We start from the raw sequence: 14,408 nt of genomic DNA, 5'->3' as shown, positions 1-14,408 counted from the left end.
GATTCAGGTATGTGTAGTTGTGTTTGGGTGGGAACGTAGACTGGGGCGTCGTTGATTCAGGTATGTGTAGTTGTGTTTGGGCGGGAACGTAGACTGGGGCGTCGTTGATTCAGGTATGTGTAGTTGTGTTTGGGCGGGAACGTAGACTGGGGCGTCGTTGATTCAGGTATGTGTAGTTGTGTTTGGGCGGGAACGTAGACTGGGGCGTCGTTGATTTAGGTATGTGTAGTTGTGTTTGGGCGGGAATGTAGACTGGGGCGTCGATTCAGGTATGTGTAGTTGTGTTTGGGTGGGAATGTAGACTGGGGCGTCGCAGATAGAGTTGTGTCCCTTGTCTGTGCCAGTATCCTCATGTGCCATTATGATGCTTGGCCTATCAGCACAGAACCTGTGTTCAAGGGTTTCAAAAAAGTGGGAAACATTTCCGACCTTCAGGCCACAAAGTTGCGACTAAATTGGTCGCCATGGCGATCTAGTTTTGTATTTTGCGACTGGTATTTTCATGTCAGTCGCTAACTGGCTCCTTGTCTTTAATTAAGTTTGGCGACTAAATATCTCTTGTCATAAGATATTAAAAAAGATCGTTTTTAATATAAGTGCGGTAACTTCAGTGAAAAAAATTGATATCAGAACATAATAACATCGACTACATCACTGCTAGGCCATGTGTACTGTTTTCGCTTTCGATGTGAAGCTCCATACCTGGAATGAAGGAAGCACTTTCCGTTATTAAGTAATGCACTAACGGTGTTAAGAGTTTAGTACCCACGCATGCACTGTACGACATCCGCCCAGGTGACAGCTGTGGCGGTCGTTTCGCCGTTCAAAAACACGAAGTATTTTTCCATATTTGCGCAAGTCAAAACAACAACAAATCGTTGTCAATCGGCAAATGATGTATACCGTATTTTCTTAAGTATAGTGCGCACCCCTCTCTAGCGGATTCAGAATTTTTTTGGGAAAAAAATTCGAATAGATCTTCCAAGCGCAGAAAAAAAATTACACCGTAGATATATCTACCCCTTTAGCGAAGTCCGGCAAACGAACGGGTGATGAGAAACATGGTCAGTACAAATTCGAGATTTGAGAGAAAAAATCACCAGACATGTTGATTTACCGTTTAAATTGTATTTTTTGTTCTGCTAGCTAGGCATTGTTTTATATCCAGGGATTAAGATTACCATGTGTATCTTCTCGTAAACTAAGCCGGACGCAGCAATCAGCTGTACACACATTTTCTTGGAATTTACCGGTGATTCAGTCAAGACACACCCAATGATATAACTTTACAGGGTTTTAATGCAAGGATCGGCAAAAATTGTACCTGAAACTATTTTTTTATCAGGAATAATATATTCCAATATCTTGTTAATTTAGATGCAGCTTTTACTAAACATATTTGAAAGAATAATAACCCTAAGCGAAGCAGCTGATTGCTATTACCGGGTATTACATGGTTTTACATGGAACCAGTCTGACCAGTCACCGTCAAAGGCTCCCGCGCACGTGATCGCGTGAATTACGCGTTGACATAGAATCGTCCAACAAAAACAAATATGACTTTTAACGAGTCAAAGTATGGCATTTATGACATATGTATCCATTCTCTGTCAACTAAAGTTCGTTTCAAGGCGTCAATAGCGGTAATCTGACATTGGTTTCTGTTAATAACGGTGAGTTGTGCGATCTTCCGATCGCTTCACACACGATTTCGCCGAAATTAATTAAAACAATTTTAAAAGTAATTTTGAATAACATTAATGAAATAAGTTACAAACATAAGTCCAGATGTACAAAGAACACTTTTTATAGTCAGACAGTGTAATTACATGATTAATTTGCGTACTTCAGTATGGATTTGTTGACATGGTATTTCCGGTGTTACGTGCTCACGGTCTTTCCATGGGGGTAAAACATCAAAACTCATTATTTCGTGTATAATGCGCACCCCCTTCTACACAGCTGTGGGTTTTTTTGGAAATAAATGCGCAGTATACTAAAGAAAATACGGAATGCTTTGAATGGCGAAGCTGACACGGAAGTTTCATCGTCTGTCGACACATTCGATGAACCAAAACCTGCAACTGGCACCGGTAAACTGTCAGATGATGTTACTGACACAATGTTCTAAAGCTTGTTTGTCTGAAAAACTCAAAAGCTTCAACAACAGTTGTTGTTCATGATATAAAACTGATTTTTTAAACTAATGGATTTTTGTGTGTTTTGTTATGCAGAAGCTCAGTTAAATTACAAGTCATTACTTTTGGCTCCTTACATTTTGCCTTGGCTCCTTGAAATTCTATTTGGCTCCTTGAAAAAAAAATTTAGGAGCCAAGTGGCTCCTTTGAATTTTTTTTAACTTTGTGGCCTGACCTTTATTTTGGGCTTCCCTCCTTCACAGCTGACATGCTGCGATATGACTGAAGTACTGATAGTCAAGGAGGTGAAATGGGATTTAACGTTATGTGCAAGATAATTGCACATATATGGCAACGTGTGAGAAACATTTCCAACTGCTTCCTTTTGGGCTTTTCTCGTTGTGTGTACTTGCAAGCGAGCACACCTCTCACACAGTTTGCTGACTCAATGTCAACCAGTCCTTGTTTTATCCACAAAGTCACCCTATAAGTAGTGCTTGATTAATTTTTCTTCTCAAAGTTCTGTCTTGCATGGTGTTATTTCTGATGAACTTATGCCTGACAGCAAAGTCGACGATGTTTTAAGTTTCCATCCCTGCCCATCTTGTATCAAACACCCGCCTCACAGTATGTTATTGCCATTAAAGTACCTACAGACAATGAAAATCGCTTCTTTAATACAGCGATAGAAATTGAATTTTTTTTCCACTAGTTCTTATAATGATAACATATAGCAAAATCCTTAAAAATGGCATATTTCTACTAGTCCTTATGATACCTTGACTATTGGGCAGTTTGGCAAGGACTATGGAACTAGTGCAAATTTCTAACGCAGGTACTAGTGGGCTACTACGCTGCTAGTTGGGTATACCAATATGTACCGTTGCCATGGCCCCTAGTGTGGACAACGGCGATTAGCAGCTAGCGCTGCTGGCCTGAGACTGCTACCGCTGTCCAGCCCCCACAGTAGCATATTTAAATGCTACCATTGCTTGAGAACTACCACTACCAAGTCAGACTACCGTCCAAAGCAGCTACCGCTGCCTGGCCCCATTAGTAAAACCATTGTTGTGACTACCGCCGCGGGCCCAACTGTCAACTACCACTTTAGAAGACTTCCGCCGCTGGGCCCATATATGTGGCAATTGGTTGCCCAACGTAAGCTATTTTACAATTCCCCATCTGAAAAGTGGGGAAGACAAGGTTCCCACTGAGAAGCGGGTAACCCCGGAAAGGTTCCCGCTGAAAAGCAGATAGTCTTAAGCGCGAGTATTAATTTGGAAGCAAGTTAATTTGTTACTAGCAGTGTAGCCCACCAGAACCCCGCCACATAGCACCAGAGTGCTACCCCAGTTAATGTACACAGATATCCTTAGAAGGTTTGCAAAAAAACAGACCATACAACACTACGTTATTTTGGGCCTTTCTATACTTGATCCTTTTTATCATCACACTTAAATAATTTCACCTTTCGTCACAATTTTATTGTTGTTGCAGGGCCGACTGTCGATGTCCCCAGCATCGGGCTCCCCCAGACCGGACGGCTCCCCCAAGCCAGGTTCACCAGCCAGATCTCCCAGCACCCCTAAACAGGGGAAGTCCCCTGCCCCTGGGTCTGCCAAGCCACCCACACCCGTCGGGACTCCTGGGGCTAAGCCACAGAGTCCGCTGGCTACCAACAAACCTTCCACCCCTCTCAGTGCCAGCAGAACACCAGAGAGACAGGGCACGCCCAGCAGGTAGTCTTCAGTCATAGAACCCAGGATTTGGTTGGGCTCTGCTTGTTGCTGCTTTATGGTTTTCAGACTTATACTAACTTACTACCTTGGGCTGGTCAAAATAAATTTGTGCAGCTCAATATTTGGGTCAGTTTTCTTCCGTAGGAAATACTCAATGTGCTTAATGCGTGTACTGTTTCTACTGGAGTGTGGAGAGCTATAATGTCATGAGGGGGCACGTGTGGCCCAGTCGTCTAAGGCGCCGCAATTCGCTGTGCAGAGTTGCGTCCCTTGGACACACCAGAAACCTATGATTGTGGGTTCAAATCCAAACAATACTAAACATCCTGTACGTACCTGATGCCTATCCTATTTTGACTACATCAGATGCACACCCCTGGCCACGCTTGCCATCCTCAACTCTGCCAGGAAGGCCCTGACTCGCAACACGGTGCTACGGGAAGTCCGCAACTCTCCCAAACCCAAGGAGAAGGCCAAGGCGACCGAGAGGGAGAAGGAACGACGACGGTCTGCGGTCAAGTGGGCAGACAAGGACGGTGGGGCACTACAAGAAGTGTCGCCCAGTCAGGCTGAGGTGCAGAGTTTGTGTTCATGGTGTATATGTTATCAAAATTTCCCAAGGGTTAAACATCTCTGAGTCATAGGCCTGTCAGTACAATAAAATTCTGAAAAGCACAAAATTTTAGACGACCAGTTTTGTTTCAATCTTTTCTTCCACTGACCTATTTAATGTTCTTATGGATAAAACACTTTGGGGCCTGAAAATCGTTCATATATTTGTTCACGAGGGGCAGATAATCTGTACATTTGTGTTTGAAAAGGTTTATTTTGTGTATTACAAGAAAAATGTAAAAGAGAAAACCTGGTGTGAAACTTCCCTGTAATTACTGTATTAAGATGATGTAATGTTATCAATCTGTGACGTTACGAACACTGGATGATGCAAAGACATGTGAACAAAGACACGTGACAATCAGAGCTGGGAATTGATGAAATGCACATGCAGATATCAGCAAGTTATTACACTCGGTCTCTCTACTCTGGTGGGCAGTATTCTCAGTTTCTACCTTTAGAAATTGAAAAATTGAAATAAAATTCAAGGGAGTATCAGTTTTTTACTGAAACAAACCAATTAACATAGAAATATGACACTTGCACGTTTATGTGCCTGTAATGTGTAAATCTGATATTTTGTAGAACAATACCGAGAATGTGCGAACACCACCACGGCGAACGAGGAAGTCAAGCCGTGCCATCAGCACTCCAAGTGGTAAGTGTCTTGCTTTGGGAGAGCATGCAGCATCATCCTACAGATAACACTAGCATAGATTCATCTGTAGCACCTGTCCCAGACTGTAGCAGCTCTGTAGGATATAGGCTGAAAGTGATGTACATATGGGTTGGAAGAATATAGACTGATTTGTATGTTGTAGATGTTGGCTTGAAGGATATTGACATGGGGTAGAAGGGTATGGACATGTGTAGGAGAAGGATATGGACATGCCTAGGAGATGGGCTAGAACTAAGAAGGATATGGACATGTGTAGGAGATGGGTTAGAACTAAGAAGGATATGGACATGTGTAGGAGATGGGCTAGAAGGATATGGACATGTCTAGGAGATGGGCTAGAAGGATATGGACACGAACTAGAAGGGTATGGACATGTGTAGGAGAAGGATATGGACATGCCTAGGAGATGGGCTAGAACTAAGAAGGATATGGACATGTGTAGGAGATAGGCTAGAAGGATATGGACATGTGCTAGAAGGATATGGACATGTCAAGGAGATGGGCTAGAACTAAGAAGGATAAGGACATGCCTAGGAGATGGGCTAGAACTAAGAAGGATATGGACATGTGTAGGAGATGGGCTAGAAGGATATGGACATGTCTAGGAGATGGGCTAGAAGGATATCAACATGTCTAGGAGATGGACTAGAACTAAAAAGGATATGGACATGTGCTAGAAGGATATGGACATGCCTAGGAGATGGGCTAGAACTAAGAAGGATATGGACATGTGTAGGAGATGGGCTAGAAGGATATAGACATGTCCTAGAAGGATATGGACATGCCTAGGAGATGGGCTAGAACTAAGAAGGATATGGACATGTGTAGGAGATTGGCTAGAAGGGTATGGACATGTGCTAGAAGGATATGGACATGTCTAGGAGATGGGCTAGAAGGATATGGACATGTCTAGGAGATGGGCTGGAGGGATATGGACATGTCTAGGAGATGGGCGAGAAGGATAAGGACATGTCTAGGAGATGGGCTAGAAGGATATGGACATGTCTAAGAGATGGGCTAGAAGGATATGGACATGGACTGGAAGAATATGGACTTGGGTTAAAAGGATATGAACATTGTCAAGAAAGATATCAACTAGAGGATATGGATTTTGGTAAGGAAAATTTAGACATAACACAATTGGCGCTTGTTGGAAGGTGATAAATTGAAAAGAAAGGGCTAAATGTTAGATGATTTTGCAGAAATATTGCTGATGCATTAGACTATATTCCTCAGTCACACTTGACACAGCATGAGTCACATGTATACGTACATGACGACAGTATCTGTATGGTTTCAATGTTTGCAGCACACCTTGCCCAAACAGGTAGGACTGTCACCATCTCTCTCCATAGCGCTGCTTGCTAGTACTTCTTGCTTGCTTCCTGGAGCTGCTTGCTTCTTAGTTCTTTATGCTTGCTTCCAAGAGCATCTTGTTCCCTAGAGCTGCATCCTTCTTAGTACTTCTTGTTTTGCTTCCTGTACCGTCTTGTTCCGTAATGCTGCTTGATTGCTAGTACTTCTTGCTTGCTTCCTGGGGTGTCTTGTTCCTTCGTGCTGATTGCTTCTCTCATTTGCTTTCAGCCAATCATTATTTTATCAAATGACATGTCCTGCTGGTTATGATATCAGTGAGAATGTTCCCTAATTAAGTCAGGCCCTCGTGGAAGACACGCTATTTCACTATGCCAAGATGTGACCCTCAGCTACTAGTATTTGTTTTTTGTGGGCTCAGATCCCAGCACATGCCACACATAGTCTTTGGTGTGTCAGCAAAGTGGTGAAGGAGTGACGCAGAATGATGATAATGATGATGATGATAGTGCATGTACAATCATTCGACCATTATTACCATTGGTTAATGTCATTCTCAGCTCCCTGGGGAGTAAACACCCCAAGCTGCCCATGACTCACAGTACAGTCTCATCCTACCAGATACCCATTTGTTGAGTGAATAGAGGCATATTTCAAACAATGTCACTTGCCTGAGGAGACTGTAACTCGCCAACATGCCAAATACTGATAAGAAGTGCATCAAGTGCTTGCTCACCATAGTTAGTGCCAGTGAGAACTGCAAGATGTTTTCTATGAGCATGATGAGAATGTATGTAGTGAGAAGCCTGTCATCCTCTACATCTCCAGGGCTCACATTTTGGTAAACCTACACTAACCCCTGGATCTATTTCCGTGGTTCTCGCAATCTCAAATAACCCGCCCTTGATTTCCATTTGCCAGTTTGATTGGCTACGCTACAAGGCTTAACATACCAATCAGAGTTACAAACCAGCCTCAGAGTTGGGTTGGCAATATCAACAACATGGCGGCCTGTCCCAATGAATATGATCGAGTTTGAGAGAAATTCAACATTGAAAACTGACTGACACGCATTTTTATATTATATTTCTTTAGCATTGTCTAGCTGGTTACAGTTCTACAGAAGTAAGTTTGAAGTACTGCTGCCACGACAACTCCAAGTGAGCAGGGCAAGAGTGGCCCAGTTGTCTAAGGTGCAGAGTTGCTTCCCTTGGGCATGCCAGGATTCTATAATTTTGGGTTTGATCCTGGTTCACCCCGGTTATGTGTCTAGGTTTGTCAGCACCATACCTGTGCTTGTAGCTTTCACCCAACTGGTAAACGTCTAAGACCTGCATCACTTCGGACTTTCCTCCCACATAAAGCTGACACACTCTGATATACCGGGAAAATTGTTAAACACAGCATTAAACCCAACTCACTCACTCCCAAGTGAACAGACAGGCAGGACATGGACACCGGGACTGCACGTTTTAAGTCCTAGGCTTTATTTACTACTTTAATTGAGTAACATTTTATCCAAATTTACGTCCAGAACTTAAAAGCGAAAAAGAACTAACTTATGATAGGAAGACTGAAATTCCCAAGTTTAATGAAACAATACTCTCAAATGGAATTAATGAGAGAGCAACATTTTAACATAAGACATGATTTTCTGTTTTAACTTAACTTTAACTTTTAACTTATGTATCAACAAACCATTATCACAGTTATGTGTAAAACAATGTAAGACAGAGTCTCCCGAGTATCACCTAAGCTAGGGTTCCAATGTGGCTGGTAAATGTGGAAACCTACCACAGCATTTATGGTATTTATAGTAACCTTTTGCCAGGCTAGCAGAAAAAAGTCACTAGCCCTGTGGTCTCGTTTGTTTTTTAGTTATTTATATGTACATTGTTGCTGATGTTGATAAACCCAAATCATTGGAAGAAATGGAACTTGCTGATTACTGGAAACATCAACTTCAATGACACTGCTGATGGGGCACCAGATGTGGTAATATGTAACCATGGTAACCTGAGTCCTACTGTAGTTTTGTCTCTACTTTGACTTCAGATGTTCTCGGCAACATCACCTTTGCTGGGGAGCAGAACATCACGCTGATACCGCCATCCCCGATCCCAACCTCTGTTCCTGTGCGTGTGTATCCTGATGTCTCGGAAGATGGTGAGTACTGCTGAAGCATATAGTGCAATAAACAAAAGTGAGAGAATTCAAGGCTAGTTTTTTTGTTTCAGGAGCTGAAGGCAAATTATTCTGGTCAATACATTTACCACAGTACGCAAATAATTGGGCAAAACGCCAGATTTCGGCAACTGCAGGACTGACCCATGTTCTGAAATGTCTTTGCATCTCATTGCCCTTCAGAGTGTGAACTGTTTTAATGTAATTTACATACAATCAGGACTGTTATCATACGTACTTCACAATATCACAAACAATCCTTTCGCGTATTCTGTTAAAAAAACTTGCGTAAAAACCTCAGGATTCATGGATGAGCAGGGATGAGAATCTTCCGCAGATCGGCAAATTTGATTGAACTCAAAAGATCTGATGGCTTTCCCCATAAACACCCCTAAATTATGGACCGTGCTCCACTGCAAAGACTTCAGTTCAAAAGGAAAATATCCATTCTCATCCCTGAAAGAGGAACGCCGTCTATGTATAACCGAATGCTGTATGTTACAGCAACCTCAGCATCACCAGTGCGGCAAGGTCGCAACAAGCCTCGTGATGACCTCGTCTACATGTTCTCCCCCGATAAACCGTAAGTATAGTTCTGTAGCACAAACCACTTCCACAGATGCTAACCATTATGCTTTTGGCATAATAATTGCGCTTTTGAGACTAAAATTACGCTATTACACTTATCCCCAATTTACGATTTTTGACATTTTTTTCATGAATTATTTACATGTATAACATATCACAGAGCAAATTGTTATATGCACTGAATACATGAAGCATTCTACAGGAAACTAATTGCATGTACACCAATATTTCTTTGGAACTCAAAACACCACATTGTCTTACTGCAAGCAATACTGTTAATATTGTCACATGATATATTTTCTGAATGTGTGGAGCTTCGACCACATGTTTCGGACGCCATTTTTTGCTGCCTCTCTAAAAAATCAGGGGGCTTGGTGGGCTTGCCCCCACACAACAGCTTGAATTAGTGCTTTCGTAAGTGATTTATAATCTGTAATTACCAAAGTTATTCAAAATATGTGTTTGTTTGAAATATGGCCCCGATATATGTCACTGATGAGGTTGGCGCATGCTGTTATGGAACTTCTATTTTCGAGTACTTTTACAATGTTGATGTCTTTTTTTCGATGTTTACATTGACATTCAATTTCGAGGTTTAGTCTTATTTAACTAAACAACCACAGGTGGAGTCATTTTTTCTGCTTATTTTTAGCCCTATTGGCTATTGCCCAGTTTTTTAAATACTGCAGCCTGCGTGTACGGCTACATTACTAGTTTCAATGCATGTGTACCCATCCTTCACATACGTAGAGGGCGGCACAGGTGGCCGTGATGTCTAGGCGCCGCGATGCGCTGTGCAATGTCGCGTCCCTTGGGCACGCCAGAAACCTATGATCGTGGGTTCGAATCCCGGGTTCGCCCCGATTATGTTTTTAGGTTTGTCAGCACCATACCCGTGCTCGTTGGTTTCACCGAAGTGATAATCGTCTGAGACCTGCATCACTTCGGGCTTTCCTCCCACATTAAGCTGACACACCGCGATATAACTGGAATACTGTTAAAAGCTGCATTAAACCCAACTCACTCACTCACATTTGTTTAGGCCTAACGAAAATGTTGAAGCGAAAAACATCATCACATGAAATTCCACTTATATACCCTACTGATTACTCCAAAGCTTCAATTAGGGTTGGCATCTCTGCACTTCTGTAATCTGTCCACATTCTGTTGATTCACAGCAGCACAAATACACGTCAGCTAGGGATTGGTAGGTCACAATATGTTACCTGCTGAATGTGTGTCACTAAAGGCTTGGTGGTCAGGCTATCCACCACTTGTTTCCAAGGCTTAGACTTAATTATGCAATACAACTGACATTGCTCACTGCTGTTGAATGCACTGGTTATAACCAAAAGCATAATCCTAAAACTGTGGACAGATGAGGTCAGATTGAATGTATTTTAGTAAAGAATAGGGATTCCAGGTTAGAACAGGTCCTCAGCAACTTATGCAGGGACCTGTGAAGATCCAGGGTAGAATAGGGCTTCTGCAACCCATCCTTGCTGTAAGAGATGACTTGCAAGGATCGGGTGGTCAGGCTGGCTGACTTGGTCAATGCATGTCATCGTATCCTAATTGTGTGGATCGATGCTCATGATATCGGTTATTATTTGGAGACCTTCATATAGCTGAAATATAGCCGCTGCAATAAACAACAAACAAAAACTTCTGCTGGTCAAACGAGACTTAGTGGGTCAGGTGAACAGGGTGGTGACTTGGTTGGTTGTATGTCTTCTTTCCCCAGACAAAGACTTTAGCATTGACAGTTGCTCACAATATCAGTCACCGGATTGTCTGTTTCCGATTCAGTATTTACGGGCTGCTCCCATATGGCTGGAATATTGGAGTGCAGCATTAAGCAACAAACAATCAACAAAACTGATATTATGTTCTCCTGTTTACAGAGCGCCAAGAGTGAAACCCTGGAACATTAAACCATCAGTAAGTATATCATATTCTACATCTTGCTAGTGAAAACAGGTAACTTTATGTCTAAAAAATAGGAAAAATGTTATGCCATATTTTAAAAATAATCGATACATATGTTGAATAAAGGTTAGAAGAATGTTATTTGGGAAAGAAATTTTATGAAAAAAGGTTAATTTGGATAGGATGGCATGGATTACAGAGCTCATGATGTCTGGTCCAGACTCGATTATAGCTAGAATATTGCTGAGACACACAGTGCAGCGTTAAACAAGAAATAAACAAACAAACAATAGTGGTGTGACATTAGAGATGTGATGGTATATCAATGTACATGACGTACACTAATTGTGTGATGAGTTACCAGTGCAATATTAAACTCAATTTGTTGCACTTACCTACTTGTCACATTTTAATTACCCTTTTTCGGGACGGGTGACAAAGTCATCTCAGTTCGCTGTGCAGAGTTGTGTCCCTTATGTGACCCTTGTTGTGTCCTGTGGGTTTGATTCCCAGAATCCCCTTACCAATGGATTCCACCAAAATGCTTTCCTCATGCTCATGCTGACACATTGAAGCACTTTTCAAAGCCACGTTAATGCAAAGTCACTCACTCATGACACACTTTAAGAAGATCCTGGTTGGAATTTGTCTTCAGCAGCCCATGCTTTGACGTAAGAGGTGACTAACGAGATCGGGTGATCAGGCTCACTGACTTGGTTGATGCATTTCATCGATAACAAGGTTCATGCAGGCTTGAAAAGGCCTTGAATTTTAAGGCCCGTCTTGCAAAGCCTTGATTTGTGGTGTCAACCTTGAAAAACCTTTTAAATCACCAACATAGCTTGAAAAGCCTTCTGTTTGTTAAAAGTGACATAATCTTGTTAATAAAAGTATTAAAGCACACTAAATTATGTACCACGGATGTTCAAGTGAGATTTGTCCCAGTGATAGATTTGTTTTGCAAAGACCAAGAAGAATTCATGACAAACTTAATTTGTTGAGTGTGAAAATAGATCTTGTTGAAAAAGATTTTGGGGGGGGGGGGGGGGGGGGGGCGAGTTGGGTGGTTATAGTATGATACATTTGTAAAGTATGCTTAAAAAGGCATTGAAAAGGCCTTCAATTTTAGTGTCCCTATCTGTATGAACCTTAGAATCTCAGATGCCTTGATCGATGTGCATGATCTCAGTCACTGGATTGTTTACAGCTCGCCGTCATACAGCTGGAATAGCGCTGGGTACAGTGTGAAACATAAAACAAACAAATGACACTTTCTATACATCTATATATTATGTTACAGTCCACGGCCGCGGTAGTGGAGTCTGGCGATGCTGAACCAGCAGTGGATGGTGAGGAGGACGAGGCAGCCGAGGTTTCTGTTAGTACCCGATCTCGCCGCCAGAAGGCTGTTTCAACAGCAACACGCAGAAGTTCTCGAAGCAAGAGATAATACAAATTAATTGGAGATTTGGTTTATGAAGGTCCTGTGCCTTGTATTGTCTCTGCTCCAATGCACGAAATATGCAATATGGCTTAAAGATGGAATTTGTACCATAATCTGATGATCATCTGTTTGAAACCATTACTTGCCTTGATTGTCAACCCCATACCATTTCCCCTAAAGAGGTGCATCACATTGTACCTTCTTCTCACCTCACGCATGCATAAACCCTCACTCACTCACTCACGAAGGAGACTAATACATTATTCACTATGCAACACGTCATACATGACTTGTCACCAGATGCCACCACATAGAAATCAAACATGGAACGGGTAGAAACTAAATTTTTTAGTCCACTCGTCCTTATAATGACAACATAAGGCAAAAAAATTAAAAATGGCAAATTTCTACTAGTCGTCTTGATACCTTAACTACTGGGCAGTTTGACAAGGACTACAGGACTAGTGACAATTTCTAACGCTGTGAATAATTAAAGATATGTATATTCAATGTCTGTTGATTAATCCGTTCATGAAGCTTAACAGACAAGTGAGTGAGTGAGTATGATTTTACGCCACTTTCTGCAATATTCCAGCAATATCACGGCGGGGGACACCAGAAATGGGCTTCACACATTGTACCCATGTCGGGAATCGAACCCTGGTCTTTGGCGTGACGAGCGAACACTTTAACCATCAGGCTACCCGACCGCACTTAACCAGACACAAGTAGTAGTCATCTTTAGTGTTGGCAGTATTACATCATTTCTTGCCATTATCATGTCAGGCCTTTTTCTTCACAAGCTGGTTTATGGATTTGTTTTCTCAAAATCACTGGTCGGGGGTTGAAATAAAAACAAATTTAGACCCTTAAGAGTATTTTCTTTTTCTTTTTGTACAAGATAAGTAGGTTGAGAACAAATTCATTATTCTTTCGCTAATTTGTCATTTTTGTAAAATGTGACAGGAATGTTTACATGTAAAAAATACAGCCACACATTGCATGGAGAACCGGTGAGGCTACAGATCGAATTTGAGTAAAAATGTTCGGGTTATTTGGCATGTATCGCCTGCATTAGTCAGTTTGTGAATTTCTCTTTGTCATAAGTGTGATTAACAGGATCGGTTGGAATTATATTTTTTCAAAATTACTGTCTTTTTGGGTCAGACAATCCGTTAAGTTTGAAAAACAAATGCCTAGGTGTGAAAGTTGACCGATTTTGCCTATTCCACCAAGCTGTCTCTGTACTTGTGATTTGATCCCCACTGTGAGTGTTGAGTTATCATGCAGGGCTATGTATCAGAGATGCTATGTATCAGCGATGCTATGTATCAGAGATGCTATGCTGATTTTGTGGATCGGGTGACTGAACAATGTTTGCTACCCTGTTTCACTTGAATGTAAAAGTTTGGAATAAACCACTGTCTAAACCATCTGACTTCTGATGTATTGTTCTTATTTCTCTAAAATGGGGATTTGTTGGCTAAAATGGTTGCTGAATATGGACAGTACCACCTGCCTTGTGTAAGCAATGGGTCTACCGGTGCTCCAAGAGAAATAAACACCTTCCTAAAATAAATGCCTGGTCAAATGTTAGATGTGCAATGTTTTATATATTTTATTCAATATATTTATATGTTTAAATATGTAATATATTTTATTAATACCAAAATTATAACAGTGAAAAACAGCCTCATTCTTGCTGCGGAATTGGTAAACATTTCTATGTTCCCCGTAAAGGAACGGATGTAGGTGAAAATGTTTTTAAAAATTCTCACTGA

At 41.6% G+C, this 14,408-nt stretch overlaps 1 protein-coding gene across 2 annotated transcripts in view; it reads left to right on the top strand.

Annotated features, from left to right (window-relative positions):
• The window catches only part of LOC124148517 (condensin-2 complex subunit D3-like), a 58,729-nt gene extending 44,664 nt beyond the window's left edge, over window positions 1–14,065 (top strand). The window contains exons 39-46 of one of the 2 annotated variants that reach the window (XM_046519623.2): window positions 3,636–3,877; window positions 4,244–4,451; window positions 5,075–5,147; window positions 6,478–6,495; window positions 8,538–8,648; window positions 9,171–9,249; window positions 11,159–11,195; window positions 12,484–14,065. In XM_046519623.2, the coding sequence (XP_046375579.2) occupies window positions 3,636–3,877; window positions 4,244–4,451; window positions 5,075–5,147; window positions 6,478–6,495; window positions 8,538–8,648; window positions 9,171–9,249; window positions 11,159–11,195; window positions 12,484–12,633 (918 nt within the window). In that variant the 3' untranslated portion in view covers window positions 12,634–14,065. The remainder of the gene's footprint in view (window positions 1–3,635; window positions 3,878–4,243; window positions 4,452–5,074; window positions 5,148–6,477; window positions 6,496–8,537; window positions 8,649–9,170; window positions 9,250–11,158; window positions 11,196–12,483) is intronic. The other variant, XM_046519625.2, reaches the window with a different exon arrangement.
• Window positions 14,066–14,408: the final 343 nt, after the last annotated feature.

This window comes from Haliotis rufescens, unplaced genomic scaffold (genome assembly GCF_023055435.1).
Source record: "Haliotis rufescens isolate VD_foot unplaced genomic scaffold, xgHalRufe1.0.p SCAF_146, whole genome shotgun sequence".
NCBI classification, from domain to species: domain Eukaryota; kingdom Metazoa; phylum Mollusca; class Gastropoda; order Lepetellida; family Haliotidae; genus Haliotis; species Haliotis rufescens.
This window is presented reverse-complemented; position numbering and strand designations above follow the sequence as displayed.